General features: G+C 33.2%; 2 protein-coding genes and 1 long non-coding RNA gene across 7 annotated transcripts in view; 2 read left to right on the top strand and 1 right to left on the bottom strand.

The window, feature by feature from the left end:
- Positions 1-2,721, top strand: part of LOC106074699 (uncharacterized) — a 9,882-nt gene extending 7,161 nt beyond the window's left edge. For all 3 annotated transcript variants that reach the window (XM_056043890.1, XM_056043891.1, XM_056043889.1), the window contains exon 8: positions 372-2,721. In XM_056043890.1, coding sequence (XP_055899865.1) covers positions 372-1,595 — 1,224 coding nt within the window. In that variant the 3' untranslated portion in view covers positions 1,596-2,721. The remainder of the gene's footprint in view (positions 1-371) is intronic.
- Positions 413-9,901, bottom strand: LOC129928666 (uncharacterized). Of its 2 annotated transcripts, XR_008780124.1 has the most exons (4): positions 9,772-9,901; positions 2,891-3,009; positions 1,782-1,980; positions 413-551 (listed from the first exon to the last, which is right to left on the bottom strand). It is a non-coding gene; the product is annotated as an uncharacterized LOC129928666 (long non-coding RNA). The 2 variants fall into 2 exon arrangements; XR_008780125.1 differs by lacking the exon at positions 2,891-3,009 and having other exon boundaries at positions 9,772-9,884.
- Positions 9,520-23,876, top strand: LOC106073345 (uncharacterized). 2 transcript variants are annotated; one of them, XM_013233875.2, is made up of 10 exons: positions 9,520-10,178; positions 13,331-13,545; positions 14,714-14,908; positions 16,951-17,061; positions 17,440-17,601; positions 17,736-18,006; positions 19,466-19,663; positions 21,800-21,941; positions 22,269-22,400; positions 23,401-23,876. In XM_013233875.2, the coding sequence occupies exons 1-10, from the start codon at positions 9,956-9,958 to the stop codon at positions 23,462-23,464; spliced, it is 1,713 nt and encodes a 570-aa protein (XP_013089329.1). In that variant the 5' UTR covers positions 9,520-9,955; the 3' UTR covers positions 23,465-23,876. The 2 variants fall into 2 exon arrangements, with proteins under 2 accessions (XP_013089329.1, XP_013089330.1); XM_013233876.2 differs by having other exon boundaries at positions 9,812-10,178; positions 23,404-23,876.

The following is a 23,876-nucleotide window of genomic DNA, read 5'->3' as shown; positions in this document are numbered from 1 at the left end:
AGTATCTTTAAGTATCCAGGGAGATCTAGCAGATAAGTCCTGCTGGAGTGGAATATTTTCTCCATAATGTTTCTTTTACCCCCATCATTCCATTTTTTGTATGACTGCAGGAAATTTCTGGCTTCATTGGTCAAATAATGCCCATTTCAACCTTGGCAACATGCAGACAGGCAGGTACTGATATACAAGTGTCCACATCTACTCTAATGAGTGTTTCGATTTAGACTAGACAGACAAAAAGGCATACATTTTGCACCAAGAAATTCTGTTGCAATAGCAGTAGTTAAAATAGCAATAATGTTAAATTCATTTTTCAGCATTTTTATTTTATTGTATAAAATGTATATATGTAAAGTCTTGTTCTCAAACAGGGGAGACTACTTTCTTGTGGTGATCATGGTGGATGTCCTTTTACTGTCAAAGATAAAACAGTTTTGTCCCGCCTGGCTGAAGATGTAGGCATGAAGCTTTCTGACCTTCCGTTACTTGAAAGACTTTCTGAAACTAGAGATTTCACATCAGCTTGTCAGCTGTACATGCTTTTGATGAAGCTGAAGGTCAAGAGAGAAGATAACAGAAGTAGTAATCCCAATCATACAATAAATGATAATGAACATGAGACTGTGACTAATGTACTACATAAATCTAAGAATGGAATTGATGCATCATGTAAATGTAAGAATGGGATTGATGCACCATATAAATGTAAGAATGGGATAGATACACCTTGTAAATGTAAGAATGGAATTGATGCATCATGTAAATGTAAGAATGGGATTGATGCACCATATAAATGTAAGAATGGGATAGATACACCTTGTAAATGTAAGAATGGAATTGATGCACCATATAAATGTAAAAATGGGATGGATGCACCATGTAAAAGTAAGAATGGGATGGATGCTCCTTGTAAATGTGAAAATGGAATTGATGCACCATGTAAATGTAAGAATGGGATGAATGCACCATGTAAATGTAAGATTGGGATGGATGCATCATGTAAATGTAAGAATGAGATTGATGCACCATGTAAATGTAAGAATGGGATTGATGCACCATGTAAATGTAAGAATGAGATAGAAACAGTGTTAAATGGTTTAAAAATTCAGTCATCAGAGAATCTAAATCTATATTCATTTTTAGGTGAATATCTTGAAGAAAACTCTACAAACTCTTATCATCTTGAATTAAATAAAATTCAAAGTTTTGATAGCTGCCAAGAATCATCAAAACTAAAAAGATGCTCATGCATTTTTGATGAAAGTAGAAAGAACAAAAAAATATGCACTAGCAAAAATATCTATTTGAAAAATGTATCTGGTCAAAGTCAATCACAATTTTTATCAGATTTTTTAGATAAGGAACTTTTAGGTGACACTGAGGTATGTCACTCCAAGACATATAACTCAATGAAATATGACATTGAGACATGTCATAACATAAAAATGGTCCCTAATGATAGACACATGCATATACCCTTAGCAAGACATAGAAAGCCAAGTGAATGCTTCTTCTTCTATCAAAATCTTAACTTCTCAAAATGCCAAAGCTGTGAAACAGTGAAAGCTGGAAATGTTGATGTTGAAAATGTTTGATTTCATTTCGACAAAAGAAAAACAAGACGTAATTATAAGCATGTTTTATTTAGGGACAGATTTAATTGAATCTCAGGTAAAAATAGGGATAAACTATACCAGTGTCTCCTAGTTTGTCAACTAGGTCAGGCTTTTAAAACATCTTACAAACTTGTTGCTAAAATACTTCTGACTTTACTTGCCTACCTCTCTCTTTACTGCAGATAGTGAAGGAAAGGTGGATTCACTATCCACCCAATAACTCTTTGACAGTCCCACATTACCATGTGATACACAAAAGATAAACCTGTCTGACTTCTATTGTGTCTTTTAATTTTTCACATCTGATACTGTCTTTGTATTTAATTTTTAACATGATAATTCAGTTTTCTTGACTGGAGGAACTCTGTACATAAAAAAAAAAGAGAAATTATGTATCACAAAATATAGTCTAGGTAATACATTTTGAGCTAAGCCTATTCTGCCATGATGCAGAACTCACAAAAAATCTGTAAGTTGTTTCAGCTCTATGTAACTGAAGTTCAATCTGTTTGCTAAAGCTAGACTGATAATATAAATTGAAAGGCTTATTGATTTTTAAGTTTGAAGAGTATGAAGTTAGAAAGGGACACTAACATTTACTTGAGGTGCAGATGGAAGAGCAATGTTTGTATAGAAAATGTTCATATAGCATTTCAAAGTGTTGAAACATTAAATTTATAGGAGTCCAAAAATAAATAATAGGAAGACTCAAGAATGATAGAAATATTATAGCACTTATATAAATGTTGTTTGCACTAAGCTACACATCAAGATAATTTATATATTTTAACTCGATGCTTTTACAATGTAAAAATAATTCAGAAACTTTTAATTGTGCATATTTTCTTATTTATGTTTACAAATTGTATCTTATGTACATCCATTTTAGACACTTTTGTTTATTGTACAAGATTTTTATTTCTACAAGACATGTGCATTTGAAATTTTTACAGGAGTCCTCTTTGTTTTCATTTAGTTGTATGATAATCTACAAAACACATTTTGTTTGTTTTGTTGGGGGGGGGGAATCTCTTATTTTATTAAATATTGGCATACAGTATTTTTCGGCACTTGCTATTAATTGAATTAAAATAATATCACAATGTTTGGCTTTGTTTTTTACTTAATTGGTTCAGTTAAGGTTGGCGTTACCATATTTATGATTTCTAATTACACATCAACTGTATCATAGGTCAACAATTAGCTATAGACTCTTCCAAGCCTTGTTCATTTTTGTTTAGGTTATCGTTGTAAATTGAATTAGTGACATCAACCTTCATAATCTGGAGATGGTGAAAAACAGTCATTGTAATCTGGCATCAGCAACAATCAATCATCTTAATAATGAAGCATTGATGACAATCAATCTTTGTAGCATTTCAAGAGAGACAATCTGTGTAAACAGTAATGAACAACCTTTATTATCTTTCAGTAATACAACAGTGTCGAGCAATCTTTGTGACATGCACTTAACATAAACAATAACAAATCCGCCTGTTGATGTGCTGCAATTAGTCTTAGCATTTGGGTCTCAGAGAAGTAAAAAGAATTTTTATTTGCTTGGGTATAGGGGGAAGGTTTGAGAAACACTGCTTTAAATATGAATTTAGAACAAGTGTTTCTCAACCTTTGAACTGAATAGAATTACATTGGTGCACCTCTTCTTCGTGTGTTGCCTTGAGAGGCAGAAACAAATAGAATATAATTTGATTTAAACTGGTATATAGCTTACATTTTAGTTAAGAAAGGATGGCCCGCACCTTGCTAATACACTAATAGCTACGCTCTAATTTAAGTAGTTTATGTATGCGCAATGTGTAGTTTTTACTGAAAATTCAGGGGAAAAGAAACTTGAATAATACGTACTAAGAGGGGAGTTTGATGCATCTAAATCTAACAACTTGATGGCTCGCGCATTTCTAGCTCCGCCCCTGAATAGACCCAAGCCTTTCCAGTTTTTGTAGCATCGGCATTAGATCTAATCTAGATGTATTATATCGTTATAGATCTATGTCCATGTCTATGTGACAGTATGTGCCTATGGTTTACTTCTATAATCAAAATCACATACCTATGTTTACTTTGCAGTGTAACTTCTCAAATGGTTACGGTCAGACATTAGGCTAATATTGCATATTAAGTCTTTAGTACGAAACAGCAAGAGATGCGATATCTCTAGGGTGCGTATATAATAAGAATTGCTCACTTAAGAGTATATGATAACAGTAAACAGCTTTATGAAACAAACAATATAAATAAAAAAGGGAAAATTCTTGGTTTGAGACGCGATTGTTAGATTACACCTAGAGTGGAAGATTGAGCAGAATATTTACCAATGAGAGACAAGAAAATGACTCGGCTGACGGCTGTAATCCCCCAAAACGCTAGCTACACAGTTGCTCACATTCTAAGGTAGAGACATGAATCCGTTTTTCGACGGCGTTTGCATATAGGCCTAAAAAAGCTTGTTAGCAATGATTGAAGAAATAATCCTGACAAGAAGAATGCTGTTGAAACTCCGGTCCCAACCCTTCTCATGAAAATTTAAAGGCGAGTGAAAGATATGGGTGAATATCTCCTTTCAAAACTAACAGACAAACCAGATGTCAAAATGTTTCTATTGCTGCTTATAGGCCTAAGTCTACCGATATATGTGATACCTCTCAAAACCTTCGCGGTACAAGCAGCAATTTTGAAATCAGAGAAGAGATGAGCATGCATGCACGAGCCACCACTTGCCAATTAACTTCAGAATTTCAACCATCACAGAGGACCTTCTCTACAATGTGAGAAATTAGTGAGAGTGATTACAGATGGTGCCAGAAGTATGGATGACAGAAAGTTATAGGCTATTAGAAAAGTTGTCCAGTCAAACGGAACCGAGCTTCTGTGGCTTCAATAAATTATTCGCCAACAAAATCTTTGTGGACCATGTGATGTTGATTGTGTTCAGATTGAATAATGATAGTGTTTTAAAAATCCAAGAGGCCGATTTTTCAAGTGCCCAGACAGAGCTGCAACTTGAACTGATTGACTTACAAGGCCAGATCCTTATTTAACAAATTTCAAGTGAGGTAGATAATGGTTGCTACCCCGTGTTGCTTCCCTTGCTTACAGAAACGTTTCTAAATCTCCGAAAACAAGTGTTAAGGATGCTCTCACTAATTACAAGCACTTAGGCCTATTTATGAAGACAAACCTTTCAGTGATGAATCGTGCGAAGCCCATGTTACGTAATCGTCTCACAGACGAACATCTTGAATTCTAGATTAAGTGGTCCGACTTAGTGTCTCATCTATGCAGCCGGATATTCAAAAGTTTGTTTAGAGCAGTGGTTCCCAAACTTTTTTGTCTCGTAGACCCCTTGCCATGTTTTCTGGTTTTCGGTAGACCCCATGCTTAACTTGCAAATTTTTGCAAATTCATCAACATTTTTTTTTTAAACTTATTTCTAACTGTAGTGAGTTGAAGAGTGAAAAGTAATTCAAAGCTATATATGAAGTTATGGAGATATATCTTTTTATTGAAAAGATTCAAATTTAAAGTAATTAAAATAACAATAAATGTGTATTGCTTTTATCATCCATTGCTTCGGATATTATGTTTCATATAGTAATTATTGTTCTATGAAGTAGTCCTTGAAACATTAATTTGCCTTAAGAATCATTGCAAAAGTTTTCGCCAAATGTAGTTTCTTGTGTGTTTCTTAATCTACCACGTGTGACTCAAACATTGGCTGCGCTGAACTGTTTCCACTAAGAGGAGAAGGGTCGAAGGCAAGTAACTGACACCTAAACCAGTAAGCTTCGAGCAGGAAGGGCTCAGTAGCCTTGGCTTGCTACCCACCTAGCAGAAGGAAAACTGAATTCAAAACTCTGCTGCCTTGCAACTATACCCAAACATGAGAAAGGTTTTGTAGGTCAAGCCTGAGGAAAAATATGGAGCCGACGACCCTTATGCAGTTTGCAGCTCACAGCACTATACCCTATCAGAACCCGATCCCAAACTGTATATATGTCGTTTGCAAAGAATTACCTAAGAAACTTTTAATTTTATAACGCATGCAACCGATGTGCCCTTGAATTGTAGTGTTGCTAAAAGAAATTCTTTTATTAATCTCAGACGTAGGTTTGTGTAAAAGAGTTTTTAAAACTACAACGGCTGCAATGTTTTAACTCTAGTGTTTTCCGTATTTGGCTTTAAGTAAAGAGATAATAAGGTGCAAATAATATACTTGAGTATGAAAGAATTACATTAATGGGTTGTAAAAATTATTTTAAGCCACGACCTGTTTAAATTAAATCTGTTATCGTAGACCCCCGTGGACACCTCATAGACCCCCAATTTATTTTTACACGTTCGTAGACCCCTTGGAAGTCTTCATAGACCCCTGGGGGTCTATATAGACCACTTTGGGAATCACTGGTTTAGAGGATAAACTTTTCATGAATTAATGTAAGTAATATAGATTCTCGGGTTTCTAATAAAAATGGTTTATTGTCTATTTCCCCTTTTTTTTTTAAAATAACTTTTTCGTTGGTGTGGCACGTGACACGAGTGTCGAAAATTTAAATGGCCCGCCGGCTGATTGAGAATCTCTGGTCTAAATGGTCCCGGGCTTATACCCTAGCTGCCCCAGTAGCGTACCTAGGGTATATGATGCTCCCCCCCCCCCCCCCCACAAAAAAAAAAGTAGACGAAATAAAACAGAGAAAAGTTCCCGAACTAATGTTTAGTCAGTGTTCAAGTAATGCTACTTCGCCAAAAAAAAAAAATCAATGAAAAAAAAAGATACTGCAAAAAATCTTACGCGCTTTCTTGCTCCCAAAACTATCAATAATTTTATCGAAATCTACTTTTTTATATTAATTGCCAAATTATTGTGTCGCAAATTTTTCATCGTTGATTGCAATTAATTCGATCTGAGGATTCAATTATTTATCCTGCTATTCAAACAAAAAATTGTTGTATTAAATGTCAATGCTTATTTAAATAGCTTCATTTTGTCTACATGTAACTATATTTAACTAAAAGAATTTAGACAGTAGGCCCTACAGCATTGATTATTTAAAATTGGGATTCATTCCTTCCTTGTCAAACAAGCGGTTGCATAAGTGCCCTTTTTAAGATGATTTGAAACCAATTACACTGGAGGATCATCTGAGACAATGCTACACTGACAAAATAGATAAAGATTTGAAAAACTTACTTACAACATCCTGATATTGCTCATATAGGGTGATTTTTTTTTAATTATCCCGTCCAATGAAGAATTAATTTCCATCTGTAGCTCTTTCTTGTGTGTTGCTACAGAATCTTCACCTTTTCGCCTGTCATCCTTTTTCTTGTGGCCAATACATCTTTGAGGTCTGTTAATCTCCAGATCTGGGCAATGCTTTCGGCAAAGGTAACACTGGCTTAACTATTAGTTAAGAATGTTTTCTGTTTAAGTGCGCAGTCCCGAATTGACAATCCATGTTTTTGAAGGTAGACTTAAGTCTCCACTATTTTAGTTAATACAGCGACCAATTAAACCTTAATATCAGATTTAAATAAATGTAGGCTGTAGTAAATAACAAACCGCCTGCTTCAGATCTAGTAGAAGAATTTTCATCTGTACTAGTCAAATGTTTCTAGAGTTTCTATAATTTTTGAAAATTAAACCATAACCATCTTGACGGTTTCTCCTCTGGCGCTCCAGGCTAGTTCCGGTTATTTTGGTAAGATGTCCAAGCGGTGTGTTAAAGTTAATAAAAAGGTGTATAAAAGGTCCAGTGTACGTAAAAATGATACTGAATTGATTTCAGATTCAGCAACCCGAAATTCCTGCCCAACTCGGAGAGTGGTTCAAGCAGACAAGGAATCAAGATGATGTCAATAAAAGAATTAGTACACCGTCATTATCCAACACAACGTAGCCTTAGCTTTTGGAAAATTATCTAGAAATATCTGGCTCTTTATCACCCAATAGTACAAAAAGTTCTTTTAGCCTTTGTTGGGACATTTAGCCTACATATTCGATCTGGAACCAGCTTGATTCGGACTACATGTTCTCTTAGGAGTGGATCTTACTTAGATAGTAATTTCACAAACTCCCAGAAACTATTTTGATTTTGTCTTTGCAATTCTTCTTCAACTTGTTCGCGATGCCCATTGAGTGCCAGATTCTGTTTTGAGAGAAAAGAAATGATGTCCAGGATTCTTTTCAGGTAGCACTATCAGAGTTTTACCCTTCGGACCGTTTGATCCTACCATCAACCATTTCAACCAGAGATGTAAATATCTACGTCTGATCTAGCATTATGCGCACCAACAGGACTTTCCAATCTTGAGCAACGACCATAATATTGTTTACATTACAGTATTACAATTAACTAGAGAAAAAAAAGATGTAACAGAATAAAAAAAAAATTTGCATAAAAAATATTGATATCACTGTCATTGCTCAATGGTCATTAAAATTTACAAGAAACTATCAAGAATCATAGTGAAATGAAAATAAACAACGAGAATTTTTCTAGAGTCTAGAGGCGCACCGTAATAAGCAATGAAGTAACAACGTGTACCGTGTGTCCCATGCAAAAGTGCGTCGCCTTAAGACTGTTATGCCCAACCTAATTCGTCCAGCGGGCCATTTTAATTTCCGACACTCATCTCACGGGCCACTTGAAGGAAAATGTGCAAAAAAGATATAAAATTGACATGAAATTATTTTATTACCAATCCGTGGATCTAATACATTACTCAATGAGATATTTGAGGTCTATCTTTTTTTTTTCACGCGTCGGAAAATGGTTTTATTTCGTTACTTAAAATATGAGCAACATTGTAGCTAGCTTTACAACCGACTCATTTTCTTGTCACTTTTTGGTAAATATTAGATCCTCTAATATTTAGGCCTTAAAAGATTTAATTCGCGGATCAAACCAAGAATGTGCCAGTCATATTCGTTTTATAATACCTTTTATATGTTGTCTTTTGTAAAACATCCACACATTCTTTACAAATCAAATATGTTGGCTTTATAGCCACAAGAAAAAAAGTAAAATGCGTACACTCTTCCTGTTAGATTCGACATTTCATTAACGCACAATTGTTAAAGGTCATCAGAGAAAATGTGAGAGCCCTAACGTAGGTTAAGATACATTTTTCAAGCTTTTTTTTTTTTTTGAGGGGAGATTTTCTACGTTTTATGCCAACTTTTCAGCGGGTCGGATTGAACCACGTCGAGAGCCGGATATGTCCCGCGGGCCGTATTTTGGGCATCACTGCCTTAAGAGATGTAAAGAAATCTAGTACATTTGATATAACCTGGTCTACAATAACTTACATTAAATTTAAGAAAGAACATTGGTGATGAACAAAATAATTAAATTTGTATTTAACTTTTCAAATACAGTAGTTTTGATTTTTTTCATATATGTACAATATGTTGTTTTTACTGAGAAAGTTTATCTTTAGTTTGATGCCCCTCATCACTTGATGCCCCGTGCGGCCCGCACCACCCGCACATTGCTAGCCTCGCCACTGCCCTGCCCGCTCCATCCCCGTCGTCCAGCGGGAGGTTTGGACTAGGAAGTAGATTATTATTATCAATTTCAATTGTGAAGGAATATCCAAAAAATGTAAAACATTTTTATAACAAATACCATGTCTGATATACGCCTTTATCTAAAAACCATCAAACAACAATAATAGGCCTAAAATTATTCGATACATAAAAAAAAAAAGGATTTCCCTCCTCTTTGTCTGCATTTGTCCGGCGACGTCCTCATACGGACTTCTCTCTATAAGTAGCCAGCCTATATTAACAAAGTATCATATCTTCCAGCCGCGTTAAATGATTACCCTAATAGAGCCTCAATCGTCATATGACTACCAGCCAATGGAATGCTTTATAAATAATAACATTGGCTTTAGACTAGGCCTAAATGGATGACCGAGTTTTACTATTTCTGACCCAACAGTCACGAATAACTTGTGCCGATTCCCTTGGATTATTCTCTTGTGATGTAATAGCGAGTCTCGATAAAACTATTACGGGTTTGATTCACTATTAGTGTTGACAAATAATATCTAGGCCTAGACTAGATATAATATTGTATTTGTGATTTAATAATCTAGACTTGTCAATACACAAATAGTGAATACTCACTGTGAATCTACTGACACTGACTACTCGTCTGAGGAAGTCAGGTCGGAAATGACATTATATATTATATGATTTAATATATTTTGATTAGACTTGCTTGCGATTGTGATTCATTATACAGTTTTATTGCGTTTCTGCCTGGACATAGACTTATATCTAGAGAGGTCAAGTTATAAGCAGATTTGGTATGGCAACACATGAAACGAACTCAAATTTATTTGATCTTCCATCCTATAATGTGGTTCCTAGTTTTTCATTTTCTGGCTGTGGATTTTTAGGAGTTTATCATGTTGGAGTTGCTGCTTGTTTGAGAGATCACACTGATGTTGTTAACAGAAAAGAGATCAAATTTGCCGGCGCTAGCGCTGGAGCCATTGTAGCAACGACGTTACTATGTGATATTGATTTTGGTAAGTTAAGTCTTAGTTAAGATGCTAGCCATGATTATGCATTTACCTTTGGATTGGATAAAATTCGGTGAGGTGGTCTTGACCTTTGACCCCCCCCCCTCGGACTGGTAACCTTTGACCGAAAAGTTATGGTGACAAATGGTCCGAAATCCTCACCCCCCCCCTTTTTTTTTTTCATATCGAAAACAAAGCATGATTAAATTAAACTGTACTATTCTATAAATATTCTATAGTACTAAAGTCAACTTCATGTATTATATCTACATGTAGATAAAGTGATTGTTTTGTAGATCTAGAAAATAGATTAAATAGATCTATAAGCTCTTACTTTAGTTAATTTTCAGAAAGGGGCCTGTCAAGTTAATTTTCTGCGACAGTGTTATCAAATTCAATTTTGTTTGTTTAGGCCAGTTTAGGGCTTTTAACTTTAGGGGAAGTCTTTGAAAAAACAACATAAAAACTAAATGTTAGTCTATCTAGATCTATGATTAACTCATTTCTCTTTATATATTTTTTTTATCCCAATGTCAAAAAGAAAGGATGTTGATTAGTTTTTTTTTGTTTTTTTTTTAATTAAATTGTGACTTAATTGATCTAGATCTATATACTTTTATTGATACAGTATAATAAGTTAATATTATATTATGAGAACTTGAAAAACGTGAGGGCATTCTAATATAATATTGTGCACTCTTTAAAAAATATCTTTTTAATATTTGTTTTCCTCGATCATTTGTGGTTATAATTATTTATTCAGCAAATCTCATGTATTTCTAATATGCTGACTGCTACATAACATTCTACACTTTCTTTCTACTCCTATAACTTGAAACACAGACATTATAAAAAAAAAAAAAGATATGCATTTAACATGTGTCAATCTATTTATGCCTGTTAATCTCTGCTAAGTCGTTAATTGGTTTAATTCCTGACAGATTCAGGCAACCCATTCCATTCTCTAATTCACATTAACTCTATCCACCAGTCGTTAGCATTTCATAGTCATGGGTGTTGATTATAATAGAGAGTATATATAGATATATATGCCTATATGTTAGCTAACATACTTAGCCCCAAGGATCGCCGCAAACGGACAGCCCCTTAACCTGGTAGACCACTTCACATATCTAGTTAGTATAGTGTCAAATGACGCCTCACTTTCAAGGGAAGTTGATAACCGTCTGGCCAGGGCCAGTGGCGCTTTTGGTCGCCTTCAGGCAAGAGTTTGGTGGAACAAATCGCTCCGCCTGCCTACAAAAATCAATGTCTACCAAGCGGTGGTTCTCTCAACCTTTCTATATGGCTCTGAGACATGGACACTATACAGAAAACAACTAAGACTTCTTGAGAGATTCCACCAAAGATGCTTGCACTCCATCACTCCATACGGTGGCAAGACCGCATAACAAACAGTGATGTCCTGGTGTACGCCGGTATGGACAGTATAGAGGGACTTCTTATGGTCTGGCAGTTACGCTGGGTAGGGCACGTATGTCGTATGGGAGACAAACGTATGCCAAAGGCAGTCTTTTTTGGTGAGCTAAAAGATGGTCGACGTAACAGAGACGCCCCACAGAAATGCTTCAAAGACCAGCTTAGGCGTCAACTTTCCTTGGCTGACATAGAAGAGAGCTCCTGGTTGCATGCGGCCTCAGAACGAGACAGCTGGAGGTCACTCACGAAGGCTGCTGGGTACACATTTGAGACCAAAAGAAAATCTAAATCAACCACCTGCGGACAATGATTATGCTTGCCCTGGATGTGGCAAAATATGTAGGTCACAGCTGGGGATGCAAAGCCACAGGAAATACTGCACTCCTCACTAATCTTCATACTCGAAGACAAGCCTTATTATTATGTTAGCTAATCACTAAGATCAAGATTTTGATTTTCATTTTACAATTTTCATTAGTCTCATCGGATATCCGATGTTTCTGTTTCACATTGACCCCATCTGCTGTCCCTCGACTTTCGTTGTAGGGGTGCTGTGGCAGTTCGTTTAATCAAATCCTCCAGTCAGCAGCTGTTCTTAGCAGAATATCAAGAAAGAGGCCGGTCCATTCTTTTACGTTGTCCAGCCAGCTTTTCTTTGGATGACCATTTCTTCATGCTCCCACCACTGTACATTGAAAGAGTGAGTCATGTCTTACAATATGACCAAATCAGCTCAGCTTTCATCTCTTTAGTACAGTATTGAGTATTTCTTTAATTTCTTTTGGCCAGCCAGATTTGTAAAAGTACAATCTCAATCTTTTCCTGGTATCTGATAGCCAGCATTTTTCTATAGCATTTACTCTCAAAGGCTCAAATTCTTCTTTCATCCTCAGCATTCTGTGTCCAACAGTTTTAATTTTACTGGGACATTGATATTATCTTCCAGATTTTTCAGAGTTTTCACATGGCAGTGGATTCCAATCTTAAATCTTTTTTTTATTGATCCTCCATCTTCTTGTTTTGTTTGACCCTATAGGTATTTAGATGAGTCAACTTTTTCTAATGTTTGGCCATTCAACTGTATGCAACATCTCATTTCCATGCCAACTGCTCTAGCTGCAGCATCCAGTTTTGAAGTACCTGATCTGCATTTTTTCTGATGAATCTGTATCATCTGCAAACCTGAGATTGGAAATTAGCCGCCTGTTTATGGTTTACCTATGAGTAAATCCACCATAATATGCTCTGGAAATATGTTAATAAGAGCTGGAGAATGCATCCTTGCCGCACTTCTATGGATGTCCTAAAACTTTCTCCATTTTGGTTGTTCAGAAGTACTGATCTATTTACATTTGGTAGGGCATTGATAAAATCGATAATGTTTTTATTCAGGTTTAACTCAAAACATTTTTGAAGTCCATAAAGTTGTGTATGAGTTTCTTTTAGTGTTGAAGACATTTTTTATTTAACAGTCTAATGTATGTGTGTGTTTGTGTAGTTAGGTAGGTATAGGTAGGCAGACAAACAGGTAAAAGATTAGATAGCTAGATAGACAAGACAGATAGATGAAAGACTAATTGAAAATTTTAATTTTGTTAGTTTTATTTAATTAGTTATTTACATTAATGTCTTTGTTTAAATTTTTGTAAAATATAAGTAATTTGAAATATACATAGATTTAAATCACATTAATTCTTGATATAAATCTGATTTCCTAGGTGAAGTAACCAGGCTTTTACTAAAAGTGGCTTGGGCTGTACGCAACAAAGAACATATAGATCTTGCACAGGTTTTAAGAGATCTCATGAATAAATATTTGCCTGATAATGCACATGAACTTTTATCAGGACGCTTGTATATATCTGTAACAATGCTTAGGGGATTACAGGGAGCCTTGGTGACTGACTTTCATTCAAAGGAACATCTAATTGAGGTTAGATACAATTTACTGAAACATAACACTTTGATACTTTGATCACTACCTGTTTAACTATATAATTAATGTATGTACATTTCTCATTACGTTTTCTAAAATGAAGAATGTTGAATTTTTTTTGGCCTCAGGTAGAGTAAGCGCTATTGAATTGTGTGATGTATGTCAGTTCATCTGTCTGCCATGTTTAAATCTCAATACTTAAAAGCAATATTCAAAATTTAATTTCACCAATGTTTGCCTCATGCTTGATGTGCAATGGCAATTTTTGGTCTTCTAAAAGTTAGTGAACTCTTTTGTTTTTAAAACTAAGCATGCAAATTATATGCACATACATTTAAACTAATTTTTTTTAATTACATAAATTAAAGACAAAATATAATATTGTATAATATGTTTTTGCGAGATTTTTAGTGTTAAAGTATATATAAATTTTGTCTTTCTTTCAAAATATCCTCTAAAAGCATACTCTTTTATTTAAAAGAAAATTAATATCCATATTTTAACAAAAATACATAGTGTAAGGTCTTCTATTCCGAAATCATACCTTTTTGTTTTTAAAACTAATTACTGTATTGTATGCAATACATTAAAAGAAGGGATCTAAAATCAATAGTTATATTGGATTTTAATCATAAACAGCTGTGAATGATTCAGGTTAAATTTGTTTATAACAAGTATAACTGAGCTGGATGTGGCATACGAAATTTGCATGGTAAAACAAAAATCCATTTTTTTAATATTATTTATAATACTGATCCATGTATATCTGAATTCCAATACATTACATTTCACTACATGTCATGACTGTATTGAGCAAATAATTTAGGCAAACATATAACATTCAAACACAGCAGTGATTTAAATGTAAAAGTGCAATTTTTTAAAACATCTTTAAATTTTGATTTTGGTACCGGGCATAGGCAGGTTTATATTTGGAGTTGATTGTTGGATATGGAAACCAAGAAGTGCTTATGTTTCTAAATCAGTATGTTATTAGACGTAAAGATGCAAGAACATTAATAAATACAATGCAGAAACAAGAAACACCAATCATCCAAACAATCAAGGGCTAACCATTTGTGTTGTGATATTCTATTTTATTTTACTTCTTTTTTGATTTGATTGAATTTCTGTTTATTTCAACTTGCACATATTGGTTTCACAGTGCCTCATAGCTACCTCATTTATACCTGGGTTTCTTGGTTGGATCCCTCCCGGTCTTGAAGGTGAAGATTTTGTAGACATTGCCAATGGTGTCCTTCTATCTACTGCTCTTGGAGAGTGCTGCACTACAGACTCAGAAAGTGCAAGTGATGAAGATGATGAAGTAGATTGGAAGCAGGACAAAAATAAGAAAACAGTAGGTCAATCTAGATTATATAGGGGGAAAAAATCAATCCTTGCTTTCAGCCATAGGACTGAAAAACAAAATGAGAAAATGGGTTTATTTTCAAATAAGAAAAAAATATTTGTTAAGTATGTTCTGAAACGTGTTTATAATTTTCCTTCTAACTGGGATGCTTATTGCCACAATGTCCATTGTTTTTGGGTAGGGGTTACATTGAAACAAAAGACTAGCTAAAATTATATTTATCTTTCATTGGGTCTTGAGAAAGAAAATATCTTGAGTTCATTCATGTGTGTATTACTTACCTGTGACACTGAAATGACCAATATTACCAGATACCTTTAAGTTGGTTCTGAACATCCAGCTATATTTCTAAGTACTTTAAAGTTTTACTTGAATGCTTATGGCTTTGCACTATTCAAAGTATAATACACACTTTTCAAAAAGCTCTGAATTAATCATTATAGATTCTATAATCTTCCTTTTTTATTTTCTCATAAACACACTTTGGTCTTACACAATCAAGACTATTAAAGTAGAAGATTTGTAATGGTCATATCCTTTGATGGAAGTAGTCTAAATATTTTCTAATAGATCTTTTACATTATTTTATACAGTAGAAATTTCTGTAACCTTATTAACTATTATATATTGACATGTTTTTTTTTTAATATTATACAACTTAACAAGAATAGTTTCTATATTGTTTTTCATTCTAAAACTTAAAACAAAAACCTAGAAATGAACTATAAAATAATTAATCAATCCATATATCTAAGTAATATTTGAAGTGTAATGTAATATTTAAAAAATAAAGAACACTATTTTTACTGAACATTCTAACATTTGTTTAAGAGATGAGAAAAAAATTGTACTGTTATAATATTTAACCTCTTGAAATATCAGAGTTAAGTTTTTAAATAAATGAATAAGTTTTTACAGAAATAGGGGTCAAATTGAAGTCTTTTCCACCCAGAAAAATGGCAGTTATTAAGAGTGACAAAAACAAATAATTAAATTCCACTTATCTTATTATTGGTAAACTAGTAACACAGACTAAAACTAAAAACACAATATACCTAGGTGTTAGGCCTATAAACTGTCATGGATTCCCCATATTGATAAAACTATTAAAAAATCAACCAATTTCTACAAAGCAAATAAGATCATAAAACTAAAATATTATTTAACCTTGGTTAGGTCATTAATAGAATATGCATCCTCTGTTTGGGACACCTCAACTCAAGAAAACATTAAGAAACTGGAACAGACCCAAAAAGAGCAGTGGGATTCATAACAAACGAATATTCACTTATGGCTATGTTAGTGACACCTTTAGTAAAATCACCAAATTTAGAAATCCTTCAGGATAGAAAACTAAAGTAAAGTAGCAATTATACATAAAAACTGAACCATAATCTTCAAATACAAAAACAAATCTAATAAAATACTTAGAAAGATAAAGGCATATTCCTTGTTCGATATGCTAGGACAAATTTGTAAAAATGCTCCTTCTTCCCTAGTGCTATTAGAGATCATTGAATGGGTTGCCTGAGCCAGCCAGGATAACCAATGACTTGGCAGAATTTAAGTCATTAGTGAACATGCATGACTAGATTGACCTAGGAACACACATAGGATGCAATCTTCTTTTTTGAAGTAATGACTGTATTTTATAAGATAAGTCACAAATTTATCAAAATCAACTTTAAGACCAATTAATCTGTTGATTACTATAAACATTATGTATACGCTTCAGGCTTCTGCTCTAAAGATCTTAGATTGAACTGAAGGCAGTTGAATTTTAAACTGAAGTTCCTGAACCTGACAAACTTCACCTGCCCTGTTAATTGTATGTCTATATATATATTACTCACAAGGAAAAAAAATAACTTATTACAGAAACTTTACTATTTATCAGAGAAAAATGTATAATCAATTATTAGCTTAAGCATTTTGAGACTTGTATACGTAATTTTTTATTTGAAACAGTAACCGTATATTAAAACTATAATTTCTTTGTTAATAAAGTTTCTATTGTGGTTGTATTGAAGGAGCCCAGCTCTTGTAGTATCTGGGATGTGTATAGTTCAGATTACAACTGCAATGACTGTAGAGTCTCATCAAGCAAGTGTAAAGTATCCTTAGACAGTTCAGAAAGTGATGTAAGTTCATTTCCACTATGGCTGTTTCTTTCTTAATTAACATAAACATCTTTTGTCAATTATCTTTTATTGAATAATAACTGATAACTGAGTATGGGTTAGTTTTTAGGTTGTTATAAAAGAAAATTTAAGCAGATTATTCCATTTGATATCAACTCTTTTGTTTTGAACTGTTTAAAATAATAAAACTTCTTGAGAAAGATGAGGTAAATTTTTCACCACTACCGGTACCATTTTTTTTTTGTCTTTAATATCCCTATGTTAGTCTAGAGTCAGTATTGTACCAGATTTAAAATATGCTTGTGGTAAAAGATTTCTCTTCTCATGGCTACATTCAAACATCTTATATCATACATGTGGTATTTTCTTTCTATACAGAGTTATCTCAACAAGCTTGTAAAAATGTGTTTTCGTGGTCTTCATTCAACAACACAGGCAGTTAGAAAAATACCAGTGGCCTCCCATGTCATAGATTCATTTATTCCAGATGGGCTTGATGGATTCATTGAAGCTTTGATGCTGGAAATCATGTCCAACAGAGTAAGAATTTTTTAAAATTTAAACTTCATAATAATTCATGTCTTTTTTTATTAGACAGAAGTGAATTTTTTTGGCACCAAAGTAATCATTAATAGTCCATGTGTAATTTTTTTTTTATTTGTCCCTTCTTTCAGTACACTGTCTTAGATGGAGGATTTTCTGATAACATTCCCTGTTTCGACAACAATACAATTACAATTTGTCCTTTTGCTGGAGAGAGTGACATCTGCCCACGGGATCTTACAGCTCTTGATATTAGCTTAGAAGTCAGCCACACCAGTCTTCACATCAGTGAGGATAACATCTTCAGACTCAATCATGCCTTGAACCCTATGGACCCTGAAATGTTGCTGAAGCTCTGTGAAGAAGGCTATAATGAGTGCCTCAGATTTTTACACAAAAAAGGTGAGATCTTTTTAACATAGACACATCTTCTGCATGCTACGAAATGTGTTCTATCACATATGTTGTTACTTTCAGCCATTTTGTAGATTTAAAACAATATATATATGTAATGTTTGCTAAAATGCTACAACTTTTAATATTGTTCTTATTTCTAGTAAATGTTAATTCTCTGAATGTGTATTTATGCAGTAATTTTTTGTTTGTTTACATATCATTTCATTTTGTTACTTCTAGATCTATATCTCATATCAAGCTGAATCTATGTATATTTATACATAAATGCTCTATTCAAGTTTGTTTAAAAAGAAGTCTGTTTACTTAAAGTTCTATACTAAGATTTAAATATGCCTATATTAGTTTTGCATAAAAGTTGAAAGTATATTAGCTGATATGGTCCATAAAGAAGTTTACAGTTTAAAGAATAACTAAAATTAGTGAAAAATTAGGCTGTAATAAAAGAACATTCTACTCAAATATAAAAAGAGTTTTGTTAATCTTAAAATAAGGGACTATGTTAGTTTCTGTTGGTTTTTCTCTCTTATGTTTTTCTTTAGTTGATAGTATTAAGACCTTTATGTTGTTTTTGAAAAGTACATTTAATATAAAAGCATTGTTTAAAAAAAACTTGCTTAAAATAAGATCAAATAAAAATGTTCATTCCATTAGAAATAGTTGCACTTTAGAAAACATATGTTTGTATTCACAGTTATGACCCTGAGTAAACTAAATTGTAGGCCTGATTGTTTATTTGTATCATTTTACATTCTTAATAATTATCACTGGTCAAGTCCATCTCATTGTTCTGTAAACATGAGTAAAGAAAACAAACACAAGTTCAATGTCATCATCCCAAAGTAGGCTATCAGTCTTTAATAGTAAACATATGGTAGAAAGGAATGTTCTATCTTGTTATGGTTGTACTCTGTTTGAATATTTTTGCATCATCTAATTTCTACAAGTTGTTTTTTTTTTTACATCACTAGCACAAAATCTTAAAGATTATATAAATTTACATTACATATATTGTACAGGTTGTGTACAAGTTTTAAAGTGCATTCTTTATCTTGTTTTAGAACCATCAAGTGAATCATTTATCTCCTTTTTCCTTTATTCTCTTATAGTTATGCAGGTAGTTAGTTTGGTCATTGACCTTGATTATCTCATGATTACAAAAAATAAGAAGAGATTTATGACCTTATTTGTATTGTTTTTTCATAACTTTTTTCACATGCTGACATTAAAATTGTTAAGTATAAAGATATATATATATACAATTCTGTAACTTGTACCTATATATTACTTATACAAATGCTTTAAGGTGGCTATAGCATGCTGTATATTGTAAAATGTACATTTTCTATCAGATTAACTAAGTAGTCAACATGCATTCACTATCAGATTTATTTACTTGTATAATGAAGCTGATGTACTCATTGGAAGAATTTTGACTCTTCATCAGATTTACTCAGTTGTAAAAAACATCTAATGACAAGAGCTGCCATATCATCTTCCCCTTGTAATATTGGCCATGCTCACTGCAAATGTAGACTGTGTCAGGCTGTGGACCCGAAGATAAGGACCTCATTATCCTGCACAGACTGTCACCAACAGAAGCGAAAAGCATTGAACTCAGTGTTACCAGCAGATGTGAGAAATGGTATGTAAAATATAATCTTAAATATAATTTTTTATTGCTGGCTACAGAATTCATCTTTTGATAATGAGAGCAAGTGTTTTAAGATTCTTGTGTATTAGTTCCTGATACTAAAAAGCAGTGGCGTAGCATCCATGGCACGAAGGGGTTCAATGAACCTGGGCCCACAACCATTTAGGGGCCCACACATGATAGTGTAACAACCATTGGGCCAGGGCTGGATTTACCTTTATGCAACATAAGCTCTAGTTTAGGGCCTCCAAGAAATACTTAGTAGTTACATATAGTATCTGGACTTATATGGGGTCCCATATCTCAAATAGCTTAAATTAAGGCCTATTCTACTCTAAGTAAGGCACTACGGGACGTGTGGGATTTTCATTATTCCTGGGCCCATGACTAAATATAATGACCAATTGTAGCCTGCTCTATAAGAGCCCTTGGGGAGGAGTTACAACATAGAAAGAAAGAAAAAAATGCAATTTTGTAAAAATGTTTAAAAAATTTAAGTTTCCTTAAAATATCCTGAACGTCATATCAAATTTTATATTAACTTCAAAACATTAACCCATGGTTTCAGCTATTACCAGAAATCTAGATTTAGACTTAAAATTAGATATTAAACAAGCAAAAGAAACATCATATTCAGTTACTTAGGGAAATGTTAAAGATGTTGACTTTTGAGCTACTTATCGTGACTGAATTAGGAAGGAAGTTTATAACAAAAATTTTAAAGATAGAGCGATAATTACATTTATCATGGAATAGTTTCTTCCACTTGAATGGCTGCTTTGTCGTCTGGTATGTGTAGTGGGAAGTCATTCGAATGATCTTGGGTTTATACAGAGACAGCATGATGTTGCTTGTTTTCCAACCGAATCAAACACAAAAAAAAGAAAAAGGATAGGCCTACTAATTATTTACCTTCATCAGCTTGCCAAATATACAGACACCATAAAAAACTGAGGATGGTGAATGGTGTAAACAAAGAGTACATTGAAGAAGTTGACAATTACTGACTGAAAGTAATTCATTGCTTAGTAAATGTTTGTTTTGATTTAAGCAAAAAACAACACAACTCCTTACCTTGACCCATTAATTCAAAACGAGATAATAGACCTGGTGGGTAATGCAATTTTAGCAGAAATACTAAAGCAGGTCAAATCTGTTACAATGTCTATCAAGGCTGACTGCACTCAAGAAGTACCAGTATTAAAAAGTTTATTAAAGTAGACTTATTTTTTGAAATTGTTTAGTATACTCCGATGATGAACTACTCAAAGAAATTGCAATCAGAGAGTCATTTCTAGGTTTTCATATTTGTGAGAACCAGAAGTTTCTAAAATTGACTGAACTTATACTCTAATTAATAAAATATCACAATCTTTCTTTACATTACTTACTATGCCAAAACAATGATGGTTTTCTGATATGAGCGGACAATACCATAGCCTTCTATCATTTTTACAACAAAAGCAGCCCCTTGCACATTATGTTCACTATGCTAAACAGTAGGCCTAATTCAACATGGTCTTAAATGATTCTGTCAGCAGTGCTCATGAACTTGCATTAGAATGTCTTTTAGTAAATGTACCGATACATACAAACTACTCGATTTCTTTGTTACACAAAATATTTGTCATATGGGGGGGGGGGGGGGGGGGGGGGGCTATCAACATATTCTTGAACCTGGGCCCACGGGTACCTTGCTATGGCACTGACTAAAGGATTCCAGGTATGAGCATTACAGATCAGGATTTAAAGAGGTTTTACTACAGACAAGGATTTCAGTTTTGAGCATTGAAAATAATGATTTCAAATTAGTTGTGATTACACTCCATTACATAAGTTTTGAAATGTAATGAACAATTTTCATGATGGTAGCAACATCACTTGTCCTTTGGGTATTTACAAAACTAAGATCCTGTCTAAAAATATGCAACTCTACACAGTTTTTTCCTGATGTCCAAAATAATATACTGACTTATGTGAAAGGCACTTATGTATAACAAAAAACACTAGTGTCCATTGCAATTGTAACTTATTTAATTTTAGAATTTCCTAATCATTCATGAAAATTTAAACAAATGTTTATTTTTTGCTAACAATGTCACAGTTAAATTTTAATAAATATTTTAGAATTCGACAAAGCTATTGCTGACTACAATGTCAAGAAAAGAGCACAGAACTTCACACACTGGAATAAATTTGTTTCTTCATTGTGGTGGTGTGTGGAGAAAATGTATGCTGGGACCATACGATTAACAGATCTTTCCATTGAGTAAGTTGATCTGCTTCAACATTTGACAATTTAAGATTGTATTTTTAGAATAATATAAATAGCTTTTAAAATTTAATTTTAACAATTAATTAATTATTTTTTTTTCACATTTTGTTTGGACATTGATTATTGACTTAGGTATAGACCACAAAAGAAACACAAAATTAATTCTTATTATCTTAGTGCAAAATTTCACAGATGCGAAGTTCCGAAATGTACGATTGGCCTGAATGCCATAAGCAAATGTTTGTGCTTGTGATATTAGCTTAGACATTATCATTAATTATATCATATTAATTATATCATTCTTAACATATTTTTTTTCAGTTTCCACATGTGGCTACTAAGAGTCTGGGACAATATTGCCTGTTTTACAAAATATGCTGTTCTACCCCTTGGTAAAAAGAGAAAACTTGTTAGATATCTCTTGCATTCGTTAAAGAAATCTATTGGCACTGCGTGAGTTAATTTTTATTATTTAGTAAACTTTGGTGTCCCCAAAAAATTAGTATATATCATTATTGTGTTCCACAAATTACTGATACCGGTATAAATTAAAAAAAAAAATTTTCGCTCTTGAAGACATGTATTTAGTTTCTCAAAATTTTGCATACACCATAGTAGTAGCTAATCATTTACAGTTTAATATTATATCATGTATGTATAAGTAAATATCTTCTTTCAGACCTTGCAATCTTTAGGGCAGCTGATATTAAGGTCGTCTGTTTCTTTGGCCAATTGTTAATATGCAGGGTGTCATGTGGCCAGCACAATGACCAACCTGCTTTACTTTCCCCATTAAAGTTGAGTGGACTCAGGGGTGCCCTAAAAGTCCAGAAATAAAAAATCTCAGTCCAGTCTTCACTGAGTTTCGAACTCAGGTTCAGAAGCCAAGCACTTAACCACCGCGCCCCCTTATATCATGTATGGGATACACTTAATGCTCAGTCATTTTTGTTCACATATTTGTTAATAATTATTGAAAATAAAGTTGTAAATATCTTTGCATACATGGTACACTGTAAATAATGCCAGTTTGTTTCACATACTGTTGGAGGACACCTCTAGAAAGCCAAACTATTATTTATTATTTACACTACTTTATAGAAGATTGTAAAGATGTTTTTCCTGTGACTCTTAACCCAGTTACCTACTAGACATTATGAGGAGCAGAATTTTGTTTTCTTTCACTTTTAACTTTGCCTTAAAATAAAAAGTTCTGAAATAGGTTATAAAATATTTCTATTTTATCCTGTGGTTTTAGTTCACACATTGTTTTATTTAGTGAAGCTTTCTTTTTTTAAATAACATTTAAACTAGTTATTTCCTAATACTTATTGCTGATGGGTTTTCATTTCTTGTAACCTAGAGCGTGATATAGAGTTTGACATTCTTATATGAGAAAAAAAAAAAGAGGGTAGAACAAACTTTCACTTAATATTTTTTTTTTTTAACTCAGCAGATCCAAGAACAGATTAGCATCGTGTACAGCATCACCAACAAACTTAACAATGTGTATCTAGTCTTACTATCTAAGTGATCATGATCTTTGTGGAACTCATAGAGTTATGACTGGCTTCAGCATTGCATTTGATTTCAATATTTCTAATCATGAAACATCCAGTAATATATACATTCTGCCAGATATACCCAGAAAGATTGTGTAAATTATTTGACAATCAATGCATATCTTGGTTATAAAGAAAATCATTGGACAGAAAAGAGAATGTATTCATTATATGTAACTATTTATTGTTTTTTTTTTAGTTTAATGTATATAAAAATAATAACCCATTGTATATTTCTCTTGGCTGTACCATACCAAAAGTGTCTTTCAACTGAGAGTTGTGAAAGGTTTTAGTATGAATAAGTGCAATTCATGTCATTTTAATGTTCAATTCTAGATTTGTTAAATAAATCTTTTATTTGCCAAAA

Source organism: Biomphalaria glabrata, chromosome 10 (genome assembly GCF_947242115.1).
Source record: "Biomphalaria glabrata chromosome 10, xgBioGlab47.1, whole genome shotgun sequence".
In the NCBI taxonomy this organism is placed as follows: domain Eukaryota; kingdom Metazoa; phylum Mollusca; class Gastropoda; family Planorbidae; genus Biomphalaria; species Biomphalaria glabrata.
Note: the sequence above shows the minus strand (reverse complement) of the source record. Positions and strands in the feature narration are given on the sequence as shown.